The following is an 18,841-nucleotide window of genomic DNA, read 5'->3' on the forward strand; positions in this document are numbered from 1 at the left end:
AACTTGGTGAGACGACCTCCAACAGATAAATTAAAACCCTCCCTTACCTTTTATTTCCCTAATCTTCTCTTATGTTTCTATGCCGACAGACCTTCAGTTATTATCCTCCTCGGTGCCAATCCACACACAAATGACGCCTAAGACTGAATGAAATTCTCATCCCCACCCATGGAAGATAGCCACCATACAATGTCGCCCACAGTGACAACACCTACCCTTCCAAAGGGCTACGTGCTCCACGCGGGCTATCCTCCCATTTCCTCCTACAGGCATCTCCGGTCCGCCTCGGGGCTAACCGCTCGATCCGTTGCCCAAGCAGCGCCTGTCGCGTCCAATTCCTGGTACGGATGCTACATCACGTATGACGACAACAACAACAACAAGCCCGTAGAAGTAGCAATGGGACGAATCATTGGCGATGGAGGATGGTACTTCCACATCGCCGACATGGCTACCCTCCCAGAGCATCAGCGTAAGGGGCTAGGAGACGTGGTGCTCAAGGAATTACTTGCTTACATTGGTCGCCACGCGCCGTGTGATGAGAAGGAGGGTGAGTACCCTTATATTACGCTTTTTGCGGATGGGCCGGGCAGGAGGTTGTATGAGAAGAACGGGTTCAAGGAGACGGCGCCCCGTTCACTCGGAATGCAACTAGTATATGATCGCGGGCTTGTTGTGCCTGGGCGGTGGGTACTGGGTAGCTAGGGAAGTAGGAGTAACACCCGAGGATGAGATGAGAGTTGCTGCTGAGGATGGGAGGGAGTAAGGGATGGATGGCGAAGATGAGGCGACGACGGATGTTTGACTAAGTAGGCACTCACCGGAGTTGTATGGCGTGTGGTAAGGACTGTGAATATAGACCTGGAATTTCGCATGCTTTTAACTTGCCTTTTACATGTCCTTCTTTCGTGATTGTTATTGAATTTTGAAAAGGGCGAAATTCGAAGAGAAGCACGTAAGTGAGCCAGCCATCCCTCGTAAGCCTGCAAATACATGACCAATAGCCAATAATAGAATGGCTGGACGCCATCATAAGCTGAATTCGATTGTTTGGTACTTCTATGAATGTGTGATGAATGGTAGTCTACCCGTGATAAATTGGCGATGGGGGTGGTTGGTGAGTGGTTGGAGGTAAGGCGTCAACGCGTCCAGCCTCGGGGTATTGGGTATGAGTGGCGACTTTGTGAGGTGCATACGATCAGCACATCAATCTATTGAACGTAGGTTAATGGTCTCGATGTCACTTATGCATGAGCGTGAGATGAAGCCGATGATGGTTGATGATAAGTGGGTAAGGCTGTGTGACTACGTGTTTGTGCAGAAAGCGGGTCGACGTAGAAGGGCTGAACTTCCAGTCGTTTAGTCAAATGGGGCGGCTGTGCTGGCCAATGACTGAAGCTTTTGAGCTAATGGGCTTCTTGAACTTTGGTTTCAACAGATTTCGTAGGTACGAAAGCAACAAGTTGAGTAGGATTGGTTCTATCGGGCACTTTCACAGCTAGGGGCCCTGCCAGCATGGCAGGATACGTGTTACATGCCTACGGATCACGACAGAACAAAGGATCAGTCAAATACAGAAATGAGGAGGTTAATCGCTGGTCTAGATTCTTCCACGTCTCAGATATCAAAATGACGGCGGGTAATTCACCTATAATACGGCGCGTTCGACCTTTCAGTTGTTTGACAGTCCTGACTTTGCCTTCGGACATTACTACCATACGAACACATTCTCAACACTGCATTTCTTTTTGACGGCAGCCATCAAAATAACGACTCCTTCATGTTTCGTTCATGCATGTTACCCTTCATCACCACGGCAGCATGGTTGAAAGTCCGGGTCAAAAAGTACGGAGGAAGGATCCGGCGATCCTTTGCTTGGAAGAACCAGCCAGGAGTCTCCGTGAACCCTTCTTCCACGGAGCCAGTTGTCGATACTGCGCCGAATATAAATCGTCCATCATCAGTTTCTAGCCCTGAGGCACTACCTGGTGAACAAACCTTAACAAGGGATTGTTCCACTCATCAAGACGTCAATGGTGCAACCGAGGCCCCCCACCGCCCGTTTTCATCTCCCCATCCTTCAGCGCCACCTGACCCTCATCTCTCTCCAACTAGCACTCCTACGTCAACACATGCAGATACGAGTGGTCCCATGGACACTGCTCGTCCATCTGCAAGTTCCAGCTCTGAAGTACACCCGGGTCAAATTTCTTTGCAAGTCGAGCATTCCGACTATCAAAGTCCAGATGAGAGCTTGTGTCAGGAATGCAAGCGGATAAACTTCGAGGATATTTTCAAAACCCAAAGTGGCATCCCAATCAAATCCTGGCGCTGTCCCTTCCTCTTCGCTTGTTTTGAGTCATCAAACAAACCAGAAAAAGTATGGCGTGTGGCTATGGAAACTCGAGCAACTTGCCCGCTTTGTGCTTTTTTTGCCGACTGTGCATCGAGGATGGGCTTCACCCTGGATGCTCTGTCTCAAAAAGGCTCTTTGACCCTCGGATTGAGGAAGCTAATCGTCGAGACATATCCCCGCCTAACCCCTCAGGCCCTGGAGCTTGAGCACTTCCAAACAACGGCATTGGAACTCAGAATCTGGAGACATACTGACCCAAAAGGCCCATGGGACAAAAAACCGTATTCCACAGATTCACATCTCATTTTACCAGGCAATTGTTGCTCTGCTATGTCCATCAATCCCTGTGCCTGCGAAGACTTTACGGAAATGCAGCTTGCCACAGATACAGTCAACTTCGAGGTCATTGGGGAGTGGCTAAACATCTGTGAATCAAATCATATTCCCTGCATTGACAAAGCTTCGCTATACTTCCCCAAAACCGTCCCGGGCTTGCATTTCATTGATTGCCTCAACGGAAGTATCATCCCAGCGCAGGCAATGGCTGATCCGAGATATGTCACGCTCAGTTATGTTTGGGGCAACTCCGAGGCATCCCCTGATAGCACAGGCCCTAGTGCAACGACTGCTCCCATATTGCCCGAAACCAGCAAGTTGCCCAAAGTGGTCAGTGATGCTATGAAAGTTGTGCTAGGCCTTGGATACCGATACCTCTGGGTGGATCGGTATTGTGTACCTCAAAACGACCATGCAGCGAAGCGCATTCAGATTCATAACATGGGAAATGTCTATGCGATGTCAGCCTTAACAATCATTGCGGCCGCGGGGGAGGATGCCGACTATGGTCTCCCTGGAGTTAGCAGTGTCCAAGTCCCTCAACTTTGGGCATCCGTCTTCAATGGTCACAAGAAGTTGCCGGTTGTTTATCACCACCCCCCACATCGCGATGTCATCCGTTCAAAATGGGCCACACGTGGCTGGACCTATCAAGAAGGTCTGTTATCAAAGCGCCGCCTGATTTTTTCAGACCGCCACGTTTTCTTCCAGTGCCAGCGTATGCACACAGGTGGCGGCCTTATTGGACCGCAGAAACTTCGGCTGCCGCTCAAGGATGGTACAGAAGCAAGTGCCATGGGATATGCCAAAACAGATGCTATACTTCCTTACCCCGAAGCATGGGAACTCGGCGAAAAGTTCTTCTGGGCTAGGGTCACAGACTTCTCAGGAAGGACACTCTCTTATGATACGGATGCATTGAACGCCATTGGGGGTATCCTTACAGCTTTCATGGAGAAGTCTGATGTCAAGTCTTTGTATGGGCTTCCCATATCTAGCCCTGAAAATTCTAGAGTTCTCAACGGAAGCAGGATGCCTTCGACGATTTACCACATCATTGATCCTGTTCAGGGAGTGCTTCTCTCCAGTCTCTTCTGGAAAAGCAGATGGATAAAAACTCCGAGTCTGCCGTCTCCAGGTCATATTACATCCACCGAAACATCTGACCTCAGAAGAGCTGTGTTTCCAAGCTGGACATGGGCAGGTTGGAAAAGTTCGAAAAGTCATACTTTAATAGCCTCTGAAAGCTTCCCCCCAGACCAGTACCGCACATGGTTTACCACCAGTTCGGATCCCGTCCGAATACAATTTTGTTTCAATGGCAGATTAATTGATTGGGAAAGGAAGAATCTCAAGCGCATCCTCGATCTTGACATGCTCCCGGACTATATTGTTATCACGGGCACGGTCTTTGATACGACGGTTAGGTTTCAGACGTCCAACCCGTCAAGACCCCCTGTGTGGACCTATGAGTCACCTGAGTTCTGGAAAGGAGAAACAGACTATTCAATTCCACCTGGTTTGTTCCCAGAAGTCGAGGATAGTACGCAAACCATGCTGGGATTGTTCTTTTTTACAGTGACTACCTGCATGGCTGGCCCTGAGCCAACCAAAGTCGGAAACGGGCCATTGTATCGAGGATTCGAATATCTACTTCTACGACCAGTACAAGATGATGTTGGCGGAACAGTATATGAGCGAGTTGCGACTGTTGCTCCACCCTACCCTCGGGAATTTGATATGATGTTCCCGATGTACTCTGAACCATTCAGGAAGCCACTGAGGACTATGACGGTTCGCATAAGATGACGGGTTCAAATTGGTACCAGCTAGCAGTCTTTTTGCAAGATCACAATGATGCAAGTTCCTTGTCAAATGAACTTATTTGCAAAGTTTGGTTGCCTATTTGTCCTTGGCACCGAAGCAACAGATTCCAGGTAACAAGGTCACCTCTATTGAAGCACATTCGCATGTGTCACATGGTTAGCCTGTGTCGTAGCACGTAATTGCCTAATCTTACAGTGGGTGCCGGGGGGAAAAAAACCCCAACTCGAAATTTGCCCGCAAAAAAAGCCAAAAGTTATCATCGTCACTCTTTGATTCCACCACCGTACAGTTTTCCAAACATTGGTAGAACTTTCTTCGAGGCTCCTTTTTACTTTCTTCAACTAAGAGTAAGCTGGCTAGATATTTTTGGCTCAAAATGGTGATGACCGACGGGTGTGAAATGAAATGCAAGGTAATAAAAGCTGTTACAGTGGGCTTATAGGGGCGTATATTAGGTGAAACTTGATAAGTTCTTTGAGTACTAACCTTAATACTGAAATGGAGCAAAAACCACATCAACAAGAGAAGCACCCTACTACACCTAATGCAGAGAGGAGAAGATCTGGAGTTGGACACGGTTTTCGTCGTCCTTAGGAACTGAGATAGAGTAGCAAAACCACAGCCCATCAACTACTACCAGAAGTCAGAGAGGAGAGTAAGACTCCCCTCATTAACTCTAAGATAGAGGAACAGATCTAGAAGTTAGCTATTAGTCAGAGGGGTCATGAGGCTTACTATCACTAGAATGGCCAATGATGATTGTGAAGTCTTTAGAGCAGGACTTCTTAATTTCGAAAAGAATATTGTCTGGTCTTGAATCCCTTGCCCTCTCTTCCTTACTCCCAGCTTAGGATAACCTCCTTATATCCTTTCTAGTCATGACATTTCCAGGGTTCCTCTCAACCAATACAGCAGATCTGCCCTTTAGTGAACAACGGACCAAGGCCCTGATGCCTCCACTTATTTGCCCCTCTGGGGTTTCCACACGACAGCAAGAGTCTTAAGACAAAAAAAGAAAGAGAAAGAAAGAGATGAAACACCCCAAATCAATACGTTCTCTCTAAAGTATTTATATAGTAAAGGTGATATTGAAGAGTTAGTATAGAAGGTACTGTAAAGTACTCAATACGGTATAATTCTGGGATTACTACCTATATACTTTCGTGGGTGTTGCTTTTTGGTGTGAATTGTACGAGTTTTGCAGTAAAATTAATGATTAGTTGGGCGTTTTGTTCCGGCATTCGCTGTACTAAGTGGTGGATCTAAAGTGTAAGGGGATAGTAGACCTGTACGCGGGTGCTGGCTACTGTGGATATGTTAAGGTTCTACAAAGGAAGGAGAAGGAGGGAGGACCCCCCCCTGGCGCTTTGCTGGTTTGTGATGCCGCAGACGAGTTATAATGATACGAATGAGGATGACAACCTCGACTCCGAATCTCCCCCTAATAAAAGCCTCCAAAAACGGCCAACAGATGAACGAGTCCCCTCCTGGTCTTGGGCGTCTATAGACGACGCCGCGTTCATGTACCCCGCCGCCGATGAGAAGAAGAAAAAAATCCAGGTTCTCCGGCCAGCGCCCAGCGTGAAGATTCTTAAATCTGCGGTCACCCCAGCTTATGCTGGCGGGGAGTTTGACTCTGTTGTTTCGGGGTGTCTTGACATTGAAGGGGCAATGAGAGAAGTGACGGCGCGTCGGGTCAGGTGGAGCAGCAGCCCATCATCGCCAGGCTCTGTAGCCGAGTTGGGTGAGATAAAGGTCCCGGTGGGAGGACAAGGACACGAAGTGGTGGTGACACTAGATGCTGCTCCCGAAAAAGAAGAGGAGGAAGTCGAGAAAGATGGGGATGGCAGAACCGGCATATGGCTTCTCTTGTTGGCGGAGCAAGTGGAGGAGGATGACGAGGGACAGCATGAGTTTAACATTGGCGAATCTACCTTGCCAGCGTATGCTGGACTTGTTCTGAAAGAATTGGTCCATGGACAGTCGGACAGGCTTCGTCGTGTAGGCTTTTTCCATTGCTGTGAGATTTCGAATATGGGGCATACCGGTGATGGATGTCGGGATCTCTTGAAAGAGTTTGAGATTAGAAGGGTAACACTTGTTTGAGATGTCCAGAGGGTGTACCTTGTTCCTGCTGCGAGCATACATCAGTATCCAACAAACAATCCATATATACATACCGTAATCCGACAAAAACAACAAAACCAATCCTTTTCGTCATAAACATTCCTTAACCCGCTGCTTGCTTCCCATTACTACCCCCCGACACCGGATGACTCGAGCTAGCAGCTGCCTTAGCCGCCTTCTCCGCCGCCTCCCTCATCTTCTTCTCCCTCACAAAGTTGACAAAATATTCTGACCTCAAGTCTCTACCACCTGGACCCGTATCCTTCCCTTTCCCTTTCGCCTTCTTCCCCTTGCCCTTATCTTTCACGATATCTCCCGAACTGACAACATTACTGGACATGACGACTGATGTCGACGCCGACCCCGAGCCCGAGCGCGAACTTGACGGCGCCGCTGCTCCCACCGCTTGCTTCTTCTGCAAAAACCTCTTGCTGGTGCTGGTAATATGCGCAAGTCGGGAGAGGTTCGAAGAAGTCAAGCTGGATTTCCGCTGACGCTGGAGACGCGGTGGCAAGCTGGGATCGGGGATGCTATCTGCGTTGCTAATTTGGGTTAAGAGGGGGTTAAGATGGGTTGTAGTCATGGTAGTAGCGGGGCGAGAGGGAGGAGGAAGTACGTTTTCGTTGTTGTTGCTGTTGTTGTTTGTATCGGTGGTGGCCATGCTGGACAGGAGCTTTGAGCTGGATGCGGAGGAGGGGACTAGACTCAAAGGGACAGATGGGTCAGAGGGATCGGGGATGCTATCTGCGTTGCTGAGTTGGCTGAGGAGGAGGAAGTTGGTGTTGGCGGGGATTTGGGTGATCAGAGGCCCGGGGCGGGAAGGGCTTGGTGCGGCGGTGAAGTGTGGTGCTGGTGCGGAGGGAGCGGGGGTGCCTGGTACGATTTCGGAATTAGGATGGATGTCTTCCCCTTGGCGTGGTGGTTGATGGGTAATGGGATGGCCCAAGGAGCCAACGTCGACTTTCGCAAATCGACGAGGAGGGGGTGGACTGATAGAAGCCTGTTGCGTGGTGATCTTCGCCGATGATGGCGGAGGTGGCGCTGGGCTAGTATCCAGTCGTGGCCTTTCAGAGGCCGCTGATGCCTCTCGTGGAGGTTGGTTGACAGCGATTTGTTCTTGTGGTCGAGTGACTTGTGTGGTTGGGGAACTAGGGCCTCCTTGTGAATGAGTAGGTGTTTGTGGAAGTACAGGAGGCGACGAGGGAGGCGGCGAAAGAGATGGCGATGAGGACGAAGACGCCGAGACTATCTCAATAGGCGCAGCGTCTGAGCTCGGTGTTGGCTCATCTACAAGAGGAGGCTCAAGTTCTAGAGGCCGATTCGAAAGTCGGCGCGGAACCGAACGATCTATGGTCTGAATAACCGGTCGCAATCTCTTTGTCGGTATTGGTGATGGAGGGTGAATGGGGTCCGAAGCAAGTTCGGTTGCGGGAGATCCGACCAGAGCTTGCGTGATTGACTTTGCAACCAACCGCGGCTTTGGTAGATGGCTTGTCGTTAAGGGCAATGGAACAGGCACCTGTGGTTTGCTTGAATCTCCATTTTCCTCTGTGACAGGGGTGGTAGAGCCAAGTGTTTCGTTAATCGCCCGTACCATTTTAGGGTACTTGTCGAGAACATCATTAATGTTTTCTTTGGTCAGGACCCCCTTTTGGTAGTGAGGTCTTGATACCTGGTCATTGTACAACTTTATGGCAGGCCGGACTGAAACTTTACCCTCAGCCTCGCGTATGTACTGCAGGTAATCGTCGCAATAGTAGCGGACAAAGTCGTCGTAGAGAAATTCCATGATGGCACTTTGCTTTCGAAGATCATGGACACACAGAACTGCCCTTACAAAGTCACTGAGACTTGCCTTGTAATCTGGATAAGCTACTTTGTAGGCAGTGTAAGGAACTTGGGATGGCGGCCCATTCGGCGGGATCTTCTCGTCAGAGCTTGCCAGATGTTGAGCCGACTGTTCCGCTGTCTTCAGTAAATGACTACTACCATCGGCTGACTGTTCCTCAGGGTGATGCGGGGAGTCGGCGATATGCTCGAACAACCTGGTTATGGAAGGGCCTTCAGTTTCAGCTCGTGCGAAGGCAGCCGAGGAACGATCGGCCTCAGCAGTCGACCTGTAATCGCTGTATATAGTGGTGATTGACTTCGTGAGCCGGCGACGCTTTTCCGGCGGTGGCCTGGACGGGGTGGTGTGACCAAGATAGCTAGCAGGGATTATCTGTGCGGATGGAGGAGTGTGCTCGGGATGAACAGGCAAGGCTCCTTTGTTGACTGGAGGGAGAACGTCGGTGACAGCCTTGGGGACTTCGAATTCTAATCCGCCCTCGGACGCAACGCTACTACTTGGAAGGAACGCTGGCGCAAAGGGAACGCAAGCCTTGACCTTGAACACTGGTGGGGACGATGGACGGTGCTCGGGGCGTTTCTGAGACGAAGGTCGTTCCGGTAGCGCTCGACTGGGAAGGTCTGGTGTTTGTACTATGGCCTTTTGAAGAGGGGTCAGGTTGTTTTCTGGCGGCGGTCCCAATCCTGGTGACGTATCCTTTGCTTCGCCATCGTGAACAGGTCGGATGTGATGCTCCGGAGATGGCGACCAAGGGATGGGTGTTCCCTCTTCCGAGCCCGTGCCAGTTGGTTTCGGTGTTGATGGTTCGTCCTGGTCCCCATCTTGTCTGATGAAGTCTGTAGACCGTAGCAGCGGCGGGGAAGGGGTTTTGCGTGAGTGTGTAGATACGATACTGCGGATGTACTGCGTCTTCACCTCTTGCAGGATTTCTGCTGGCACATTGGCAAAACCATCCGAGTCCCATGCATCTTCGCGGTCGAGTAGTTCTTGCTGGTCACAGTGAACTCGAAGGATTCGGCGCGGTATTTTCTGCTTGGGGGCCAAGAAAGCAGGTGACCAGGTAGCGATATTGAGGATTGGCGAGGACATGATGAAGCTGGTGGTATCGTAGCAATAATTTGGTGTTGTTGTATGAGTTCGGGGACGGGGTCGCAGAAGCCGCCAGAAAGCAATAACAAAGAGCCTTTCTTCTGTAATGTTTTAGGGAAAATATCGTTTCATTTTGAAGCTGAGCCAGGTCTATCGCAGGTCGCGAAGCCTCCTTCGAGGATGATGAGGCTGGACGAGAGAACTGGTTGAAGGAAGTTGTTGGTGAAGTTCAGTCGTGTCGTCGCAATCGAAAAGCGCGTCCAGTTCTCCACATCGCCAACTCACGTGGTCGGGTGGCCCAGGGTTGACATGGGTCACTACAAAACAGAGCATCAACTCTGAGCTGCGGCTTTGGAGGGAATAGTTTGTACGTTGTTGATTATCTGAGTATGTACATTATGAACCATCATCAGTTACAAGAACATGTGAAAATACATTGGAGAGGTTCAAGTTCTACCATATAAGATGAGTATCGAGAATTGATGTTGCGCCTACAAACTAAATGCTCATTTAGCCCGCAGATATGCACAGCCCCAGCAATTATCTTGTAACAAGGATGAAGCCTTAGCGCCCCGCCAGTGGCCCCACCAGCTGTCACCTCAGGACAGGGCGACCTACAGGCCCACCCCCGGAATTGCGTGCATTTGCAGTGCAGGGGACGCTAACCTTTAGCTACAGAAAGCCCCCAAATTACGTCACGCTTCGCAGCTCCTACCGTAACATTGATCTACGGCAGGTCCCAAGGAACCGTCCGTCCTTTCCGCATCCCGTCCTCCTCCCTTTTCGCTAATCCATTCCAGGTTTCCCTTCCGTGACAGCATCACTACTACTTTACCGTACTATACCGTCACATTGCTCTCACAGTTGAACCAAGTGTGGTTTATCGACATGCTCCAGTCTCCTTGAACCATCTCGGATCCATCAACAGACTTCGATCTCCTCTCGATTGGCGCAATCGACAGTCCTCAAACATGGATATCACCCCAATGGTGGCATCCGCCGGGCTGCTCCAGACCAGCTTGATCTGGGTTGCCTACGCCGTCGCCGTTGCTCTCGTCTTCTTCGTCGCCGTCATCACCGTCTTCACCTGGCAGACTCCCTACGATCGCTCCAAGCTTGTCACGACCGTCGCCATTGTCAGTCTCACAGCTCTTCTCGCTACAGTGTTTCTCCTTCCCGTCGATATCGCCCTCGTCTCCTCCACCGCGTCCGCATCGAGGGGCACCAAGAAAGACTGGGCAACACCCGAACGCATCCATGGCATCCTCAAGACGCTCAAGATTGTCTACTACTCCCTGTACAGCTTCGATGCGCTTCTCTGCCTCGTCGTAATCCCGTTCGCATACTTCTGGTACGAAGAGCACGACGAGGTCTTGGAGGAGGAGGGAAGAGAGACTTGGAGCACCCGCTTCTGGCAAGCCTTAAAATATACCATTGCCTTCATCATCCTCGTCATCATTTTGTTCCTCGTAGGCTTCTTCGTCCCTACTGCAGCCCAAGACCATGGCCGGCATCTCGATCTCGACTACTTCAAGCGTCTCTTGACCAACAACAATGGTGAAAAGGCTCTCAGCTTTGGACTCGGACTGCTCATGACACTGGGAGTCCTCCTTTACGTGCTCTACACCGCAACCGGCCTCGCCCTCCTTCCAGTCTCCCTTATCAAGAGTGCCCCGGCCATTTCGGCCCCTGAACTTTCCGCCATGACTGCTGCCGAGCTCGAGCACAACCGCGAGCTCCAGCGTCAAATCGAGATGCGCAACGCCGGTCGCATCGTCGCCATGTCTCAGAAGGACAGGCGCGAGCTCGACCTTTTACTCCGTGAGGAACGCACTCTCGTACGCCGCCAGCGTCTAGCAGCCGAAGCAAGCGGCGAGGGACAATCCACCATCATGCGCATCTGGACCAAGACCCAGGCTGTTTTCCGTCCGCTCAAGCTCTTTGGCGGTATCCTCCTGCTTTGCCTCTCGGTCATTCTCTGGATCTCGATGCTCATCACCGCCATCGACAAGGCCGCCAACTCCGTCTGCAAGTCCCACTGTGGCTACATCCTCGGGCACATCAACGTATTCCAGCCCGTCAACTGGGTCTTTGTCAAGGCCGCCAAGGCGTTCCCCATTGATTACATTCTCATGGCTTTCCTGATCCTTTTCCTCTTCAGCAGCTCCATTACCGGCATTGCTTCCGTGGGCATCCGTTTCCTTTGGGTCAGGGTTTTCCAACTCAAGAAGGGCCGTACCGCTCCTCAAGCCCTGCTCATCGCAACTGTCATGCAGGCCCTCATCATCCTAGCCATCAATTATGCCGTCGTCAACCTCCTCGCCCCTCAATACGCCATGTACGGCACTCAGACTTTTTGTCAAGCTCTTTCTCTGGACCCCGGTGCTCCGCCAGACTGCAGAAACCATCGAGACATGATTCGCCCATGCTCCGAGTCTCTTACCGACCCCTTGGCTAAGGACGTATGCACGCCCACCGTCATGTCCACCTTCTTGAATCGCATTGTGCTCAACTGGACCGTGTTTGGCGCCATTGACTTTTGGGCCCAGTTTGCCTTCTTGACCGTGTTTTTGTTGGTGTTCGTCACCAGCTTGATCAGGACTCCCAGATTGAATCTTACTGAGATTGACGAGGAGGCACAGGCGGACGAAGAGGAGGGATTGCTGGCGAGCACCTCCAGGAGGTTCGGCGCTACTTGGCAGGACATCACGGGCAGAGCCAAGAGAACTGTTGGTGGACATCCCAATGGCCAAGGATATGGAACTAGTGGGACAAACGGAACAGCTAGTTCTCGTTAGTGAGAGGACTGTGTTGGTGATGGATTGTGGTGGCTCTCTACCTTGATACCCCAGATTGTTGTAAGTGGTAGAGAGGAAAAGTTGGGGATAAGTGTAATTTTGTGTTAAAGCTTCCAGGCTTGTTAGGTTAAGTCAAGGGATCGGAAAGGATGGAGTTATAACCATGGGCATGGCTGTTTCTGTATCTTGTGTTCTCTTCTTGTCATTGCTTTTGTTCGGGTTTCCCGTATGGTACCAAATCGCTATTATCAAGGCAAAGAAATCCTAAGCGAAACATAAGTACTCTGATGGCGATGAATTGATCATTATTTGTGTAATGTTGTTTTCTAACATATGGTACCTTGACCGTGGCTTACACCTAGACGATGAATCCATGTTTCCGCACAAACAAATACATCTATCTGGCCTGCTTGTTCAACATTCATCATCTTGCTCATTCACTTCTTATCGCCACCTCTCTCGCGCTCGTCTGAATAGATCGAACACGTCACATAACACCCTGGATTTACTATTTCAAGTGTCCAAGTGTCTTTCTATGAGCCCTCCGCTTTATACACGTCCTTCTCACCATCCCAACGTCTCAGAACACCGGAAAAAAGAAAATAAAAAAAGAAGAAAAAGGAAAAAGCCCTGCTGGCCATCCAATCCACCCCACCCCGACCTTTCCAGTCTCCTTAACCCCATCCGTCACCATCACCACCGCCAATCCACCGCCCACCCACCCACCCACCCCCAAAGCCTCCTCCTCCTCCTCCTCCTCCTCCTCCTCCTCCTCCCAACCCAACCACTACTACAGACTCATACGCCCATTACTTCTCCATCGTACCCCCCCACTCTAAAGTCTAAAGTCTAAACCACCGATGTCCCCTCTCCTCCCACCCCGCCGCCGGCCCCACATGCATCTCCCTCCAACACCTCCCACAGTAACCCTCATCCTCACAACCCTCACATCGAATCGTAGCATCCTCCAAACAAACTTTACACCACCTCTTTGTGTCTTTGTCGGTATAGCTCTCGTTTCTGCCTACCCATCCTCGTGTGCTTTTAGTCTGGTACTTTGTGCTGCTCAAAGAAGCAGGCGGGGGAGGAGGAGGAAACTGAAAGGATGAATCGGCGGGAAGAATTAAAGTGGTGGTGGGCACGGAGGGAAGGCCAAAGGCGTCGGTTTTGATGGGGGTGGAGCGCAGGTGGGAGAGGCGGGCAGTGAGGGAGGGGATGTCGTCTATTACTTGGTTGCTGCCGGAGGCAGGAGAAGGGAAGAGGGTAGAGGAGGAGGAGGGGACGGTGGGGAGGGTGAGGGGGGATTTGGGGGAGGTGGTGGTGAATGTGGGCGTGCGGGTTCCGGAAGGAGGGGAGGGGAGGGAGAAGGGGTCGTCGTCGTCGTTGTCATCGTCGGTAGGGCGGCGGCCGCTCAGGTTGATTTCGTCCTGGACTTGGTTGAGGATCCTGTTGGTTTCTTTGGTCATTGCTTCACCGTCCGAGTTGTCATCGTCGTCGCTAGTGTCATCGTCGTTGTGGTGGTCGTCTGCAAGTGGATTGTTGTTTGGCTTGGGAGCGAGTTCCGATAGAAGTTTCTGGACTTTTTGCTCGTCGTTTTCGATTATGCCATCGTCGTCGTCGTCGTAGTTGTTGTTGTTAGCAATAGCATGAAGATCAATGTCTTCTTCCTCATCCTCCTCCTCGGCAGGAACATCTTCTTGCAGGTTTAGGTCATCTTGTAGACCTTCCAGAAGCTCATCCAGAGCTTGATCGTCTACTTCTTCTAGACCCCAAGCTGAGGATAGTATCTGCGTTTGGATCTGGGTCTTTGTATCCTCATCTTGAGATGATTTTTGATTGCTGTTTCGTGAAACTAGAGTTTGTTGTCCTCGTTTGGGAAGAGGCTGGGCACTATAATGGCCTTTCCGCCGTGCATCTGGTTCCGGCTTTGGCGAGGCGGTAGGAGCCTGACCGCTTCCTCGAGAAGCTGACGACGGCACTGATGTTGAAGATGCATTACGAAGCACCCGCAACCTCTCGGTCAGAGCATCATCTTTTGAAACCGACGGTGCAGAGCCAATGGCCGAAGAAGGCTTCACCGGTGCAGTGTCATTGGTAGTGGTAGAAGCGGGGCTACAAGTCACTCAGCGTTTCAGTATGGTGAATTCTCAGAGGAAGATTCATGTTGGTCAGGCTTTACTTGAGTGGACCAAGCTTGTTGCTAGTAGTATCAAGCGTGACACTGGTGGACTTGAGGGCGTTGAGTCTGTCCAGAAGTGACTGATCTAAGGAGTCATTGGCCGGGCGATCTGAAGCCATGCCTGCAGCAGATCGGGTAGAGTCAGGGGAAGTGCGGCTGAACAAGCGGATTGGGTATTAAAGGCTGGGTGTAATTGGATATTGATGTGATGGTCACGGTCTCCCAGCAGTTGAACTGATTCACCGAACGGTTGGAAGTTGTAACCTCGCGACGCGATAAGGCGTGTCTGGGTTCAGCTCAGGCACGTCTGCAGGAGCCTTTCTGCAGGGGCGTCGGGGCCGGGCCGTCAAAGCTTAAGGGGATAATCGAGCGATTGGGAAGGTCAAGAGGACAGATGTGTTCGAAAAATGGATCGTTGTTCCGTCGAAATCCAATCGGGGAAAAAATGGTGGTCCGAGTCAACTGTGTCAAGTCCGGATGCTTTGGCGGGTTGGAGGTCAAGAGGCATGCGGTCGTGAAACCGGGGCGTGACTTTGGGCTGCCGGGGCAGAAGTGGGGCCACCCCGGGGGATCGCAAGGGAATTGGGAATAGCCATGTTGCCATCCATTGCATCTGTGTACAAGTTGGGCAGATTTCAAGGCGGATTCGGATAGGATGTATGTACACTAGATCTCGCGTTGATTTGAGGCTGGGAATTTGAGGCATACAAAAATCCTGTCATAGACACGAGACGACTGTTATCGTTTGGCTGGTGATACCGACCGATCACTAACAGCTGCCGACTTGGTCACTTCCTACTATGTGGATGAGTTGAAGTTAACGGTCTTACGTGACTCTGGTGTGTGGTGTGCCCAGTGATTGGTGAAAATTGCTGCCCAAACCAGTGAAAGAGGACAATGGCACGTTCTCTCTGCAGGGGAAGTGGCCATCTGATATGGCCACCGAACAGACACGTGCAACTACACTGCACTGCCTCGCAAGCCAAAAGCTTAACCCGTCGTCTGTCAGCCGACAGCATCACCGACGACGTCCCCGGCACCGGACAACTATCCGAGCATATCCATCTTAATCATGAGAGTGTGGCGTGCGGTATGCAAATTGAAGTCACAGAGTGAATGGTGAATATGGCACCTGGAAGGTTAGTTAGGGGTCATGGCTGTGTCTGGGATGGGATGTCGTTGGGAATTTAGGGTCCTTCGCACCATAGGTCAATTTCACTGAAAGTCTGACGATCCTGTTGATCCAAGGCACCGCGGAGTCATACCACAGTAATAAGGCGCTCCAATAAAAAGTAGCTTCTCTATCGGCAGGTGCCGAGTTGTGACTGGTTGGTGGACAATGACTTCATCTGCTGCGCTGCCGGAGCATCCAGCGTAAACTTTGCCCCGGTCTCGTGGGACGGGTGAGGTCACTGAGGTCACCCAGCCAGAAGGGATTTTAATTTGGCCACTCACTGCCCAGTTTCGGGCTCTTAATCGCGAGGTGTCGGGCTTACACTAAAGACTGGAGCCAACCATATCGGTTTCCTTTACACAAATCTGCCATTCAGGCTGATGAAAGGCGTCTTTGTCATGTGAGCCGTCGATGCTATGAGCAAGTTAGGTGGCTACTATGCACAGAGCCAACTTTGCTGGCTTTGAAGCGAGGGATGGTGGCACCTTTCCGTCTTGTATAACCAACTGCCTGCCATGTTAAGTGAGGAATGGAAGGGCGGGCATACAGACAGCGCATATGGCGGCTGACCTAAGGTGGATATTTCCAGGGAGCAGCGGCCGCAGCACAGGGTACTATTAGATTATTGGTGTTAGTGACTACTTCCATTGGGTGAGGCAGTCAACTATGCCTTGAGGTACTGTCTATCTGCCCCTAACGCGGTGGCTTAGAGCCGACGGAGAACAGATCCCCGTCATGTCATCTCCTTCCATCTTTCAACTAACGCAAGGTAGGTAAGTAGCACCATCAAGTTTCCCTTCTCTTCTTGGCGTGACGAAAGTTGGTGCAAGGAAACCTGGTTGCGCCATGGCTTTCCAGCCTTTGGTTTTTTGGGGAGCGGTCAGCTTTTTGAGGTTGCGGCAACCCAGATCTTTCGTTAGGTTCCCTTTTATACCTTTTCCTTACATCAGCCCGCATTTCCCAGACCCTTCAGTCACCCTTGCCTCACGCAGCTACATTATCGCCCCTGTTGGTTGCATCCATACTGTAGTCATACATTCGGCATTTATACTACTTTTCCATCCCAGTCCCAGTCCCGGCTCCTTGGCTCTGTTCGTTTCGCCTCTTGGCCTGTGACCAGGCAGGTCTTAAATCTTTTTCTTCCCCGGATCCTACTCACCTCCGCTTTCTCCACGACCACCTTATATCTTATCAACACCCTAATCTTCCGAACCACATCATACCAACCATAACACAGCATATCATATCATGAAGATCGATCTAGCCATCCTTGTCTCGGCCCTTTGTGCCAATCCGGCACTTGCCCTTGTCGCACCAACATCCGACCTTGCGCGACGTGAGCCCGCCGAGCCCATCCAGATCGTCGACCGCGACGTCGACGCTGTTTCGCAGGAACTTTGGAAGCGCAGAGGTGGAGGAGGTGGCGGCGGTCGCGGCGGTGGTGGTGGTGGTGGTAGTTCCGGCGGCGGTAGCAGTGGAGGAAGTGGCGGCGGACGCGGCGGCAGCAGTGGAGGAGGTTCAACCGGAGGAAGCTCATCCGGCTCAGGGTAAGTCAACACTCTTCACCTCACCGATTTTTTTTGGCTTTTGCTTTTGCTCTCGATTTTCACCGTCGGTTGTTGGAATTTGTGTGGGAGAGTGTAGGCATTGCGTTCGTCATGCAGGGCGACGCTAATGTTTGTTTGTCTACAGGAGAGGTGGCAGTGGAAGCAGCGGAAACAGTGGTTCTGGTTCAACGTATGTGTTTTCATTTTCAAGTCGTCTTCTCTAACTCCCATGATTGTGAAAAGGCGGTCATCGGGAGTATCCAAACCTGGAAGCTCGTCCTACAAAGGTTCTTCTTCGGGAAGCTCGTCCTCCAAAGGTTCTTCTTCGGGAAGCTCTTCTCAGGGAGACTTTCGGTACTACGGGGGTGCCTCCTCTCGTGGGAAACCCAACAACAAACCGAAGCAGAGATCCTCGTATGCATCAGCAGCAAAGTCGCCTTTGGGAGACTTCCTGCTAGATCTCGCAGGCTCTCCAACCCTTTCCAGTCTTTGTTTAGTGAACCTTACATCTTACTAACATACAGTCTTTCCAACAGAGGCCCCAAGACATCGCCAACGTACAATGGTGGTGGAAGAACTCAATATGGAAGCGGGCCAAAGCCTGCCTACGGTGGTGGCCGTTATTACGGAGGCGGCGCGGTGCAACCATACCAGTCCGGTATGAGGTCGCCATCGGGCATCCGCCCCTTCGCTCTCGGTGCTGGTATAGGACTTCTCGCCGTCTGGCCCGCCGTTTGGCTTTATGGTGCTTACATGTACCCCTACCACAACTTGTACACCTACCACAATCAGACCTCCGACCAGGACGAGACCCGCAACGTCACCTGCGCCTGCGACCCATATCTAGTCTGCGGTTGCGACGACAATACCAACACCACCTATATTGACTCCCTTATCGGAAACGGAAGCTACTCTGCGCTGAACCATTCCTTGATTACCGTCGCCACTGTTGACGGAACCGACTACCTCCTGATCAACGGTACCTTGCCCAATGGTACGACTGCGTCCGGCGGTACGGATGACGATGATGGTACGACTACGTCCGGCGGTACGAATGGTGGCGAGAGCAGCGCTGCTGGTCTTCGGAGGTTGCTAGAGCACGCCGGATGGTGGCCGGTCGTAGCCACTGTTGCGGCAACCGTATTCGCAGTCTAAAGCAGTTCCCCAAGAAACTCATGGCTCTGATGACGAGTTCTGAGCAACATAAGATATCTCTCTATACTCGGGGTATCAGCAGTCTTTCGATCATCCTACAACACAGTTCTTGATACCATTTACGAAATGAACGCTGGTGAGGACGAGGGAGTGGCTATAATGCCAGTAAAGGGCAGGGAAAAAAAATAAGAAGAAGAAAAAAAATCACATGAACACGAGGTTGATGATGGACCCGATACCCCTAGGTTTTGATGATTTATTGACAGGATCCTATTTTTGGTTTTGTATACCGCCTTACATAGATGATTTCAAGATTCCACGATCTGGTTCATGAATAACAAAATCGGTTAATTGACTAGACTACTAGCCAAGCTCCAGTTAACCCACAGGAAAAAAGCTGGAGG

At 51.2% G+C, this 18,841-nt stretch overlaps 7 protein-coding genes across 7 annotated transcripts; 5 read left to right on the forward strand and 2 right to left on the reverse strand.

Annotated features, from left to right (window-relative positions):
- Nucleotides 1–30: 30 nt before the first annotated feature.
- Nucleotides 31–907, forward strand: NCU11212 (GNAT family N-acetyltransferase). The gene has a single exon (XM_001728512.2). It carries the CDS (start codon nucleotides 148–150, stop codon nucleotides 703–705), a length of 558 nt encoding a protein of 185 aa, XP_001728564.2. The 5' UTR covers nucleotides 31–147; the 3' UTR covers nucleotides 706–907.
- A 1,894-nt stretch (nucleotides 908–2,801) lies between these two features.
- Nucleotides 2,802–3,893, forward strand: NCU11211 (hypothetical protein). The gene is made up of 2 exons (XM_001728511.2): nucleotides 2,802–3,669; nucleotides 3,764–3,893. The coding sequence occupies exons 1-2, from the start codon at nucleotides 2,897–2,899 to the stop codon at nucleotides 3,804–3,806; spliced, it is 816 nt and encodes a 271-aa protein (XP_001728563.1). The 5' UTR covers nucleotides 2,802–2,896; the 3' UTR covers nucleotides 3,807–3,893.
- A 1,940-nt stretch (nucleotides 3,894–5,833) lies between these two features.
- NCU16333 (hypothetical protein) lies at nucleotides 5,834–6,625 on the forward strand (the record flags this gene model as incomplete). The annotated part of the gene is made up of 1 exon (XM_011395040.1): nucleotides 5,834–6,625. The coding sequence occupies one exon, from the start codon at nucleotides 5,834–5,836 to the stop codon at nucleotides 6,623–6,625; it is 792 nt and encodes a 263-aa protein (XP_011393342.1).
- NCU02101 (hypothetical protein) lies at nucleotides 6,577–9,878 on the reverse strand. The gene has a single exon (XM_959002.2). It carries the CDS (start codon nucleotides 9,582–9,584, stop codon nucleotides 6,750–6,752), a length of 2,835 nt encoding a protein of 944 aa, XP_964095.2. The 5' UTR covers nucleotides 9,585–9,878; the 3' UTR covers nucleotides 6,577–6,749.
- Nucleotides 9,879–10,324: 446 nt separating this feature from the next.
- On the forward strand, nucleotides 10,325–12,710 carry NCU02100 (LMBR1 domain-containing protein 1). The gene has a single exon (XM_959001.2). The coding sequence runs from the start codon at nucleotides 10,556–10,558 to the stop codon at nucleotides 12,380–12,382; it is 1,827 nt and encodes a 608-aa protein (XP_964094.1). The 5' UTR covers nucleotides 10,325–10,555; the 3' UTR covers nucleotides 12,383–12,710.
- A 109-nt stretch (nucleotides 12,711–12,819) lies between these two features.
- Nucleotides 12,820–14,728, reverse strand: NCU11041 (hypothetical protein; the record flags this gene model as incomplete). Its single annotated transcript, XM_001728510.2, has 4 exons — nucleotides 14,562–14,728; nucleotides 13,411–14,494; nucleotides 13,109–13,169; nucleotides 12,820–12,890 (listed from the first exon to the last, which is right to left on the reverse strand). Exons 1-4 carry the CDS (start codon nucleotides 14,678–14,680, stop codon nucleotides 12,820–12,822), a joined length of 1,335 nt encoding a protein of 444 aa, XP_001728562.1. The 5' UTR covers nucleotides 14,681–14,728.
- A 2,050-nt stretch (nucleotides 14,729–16,778) lies between these two features.
- NCU02099 (hypothetical protein) lies at nucleotides 16,779–18,806 on the forward strand. The gene is made up of 3 exons (XM_958898.3): nucleotides 16,779–17,282; nucleotides 17,428–17,472; nucleotides 17,819–18,806. Exons 1-3 carry the CDS (start codon nucleotides 16,984–16,986, stop codon nucleotides 18,435–18,437), a joined length of 963 nt encoding a protein of 320 aa, XP_963991.2. The 5' UTR covers nucleotides 16,779–16,983; the 3' UTR covers nucleotides 18,438–18,806.
- Nucleotides 18,807–18,841: the final 35 nt, after the last annotated feature.

Source organism: Neurospora crassa, linkage group I, assembly GCF_000182925.2.
Source record: "Neurospora crassa OR74A linkage group I, whole genome shotgun sequence".
Taxonomy (NCBI): domain Eukaryota; kingdom Fungi; phylum Ascomycota; class Sordariomycetes; order Sordariales; family Sordariaceae; genus Neurospora; species Neurospora crassa.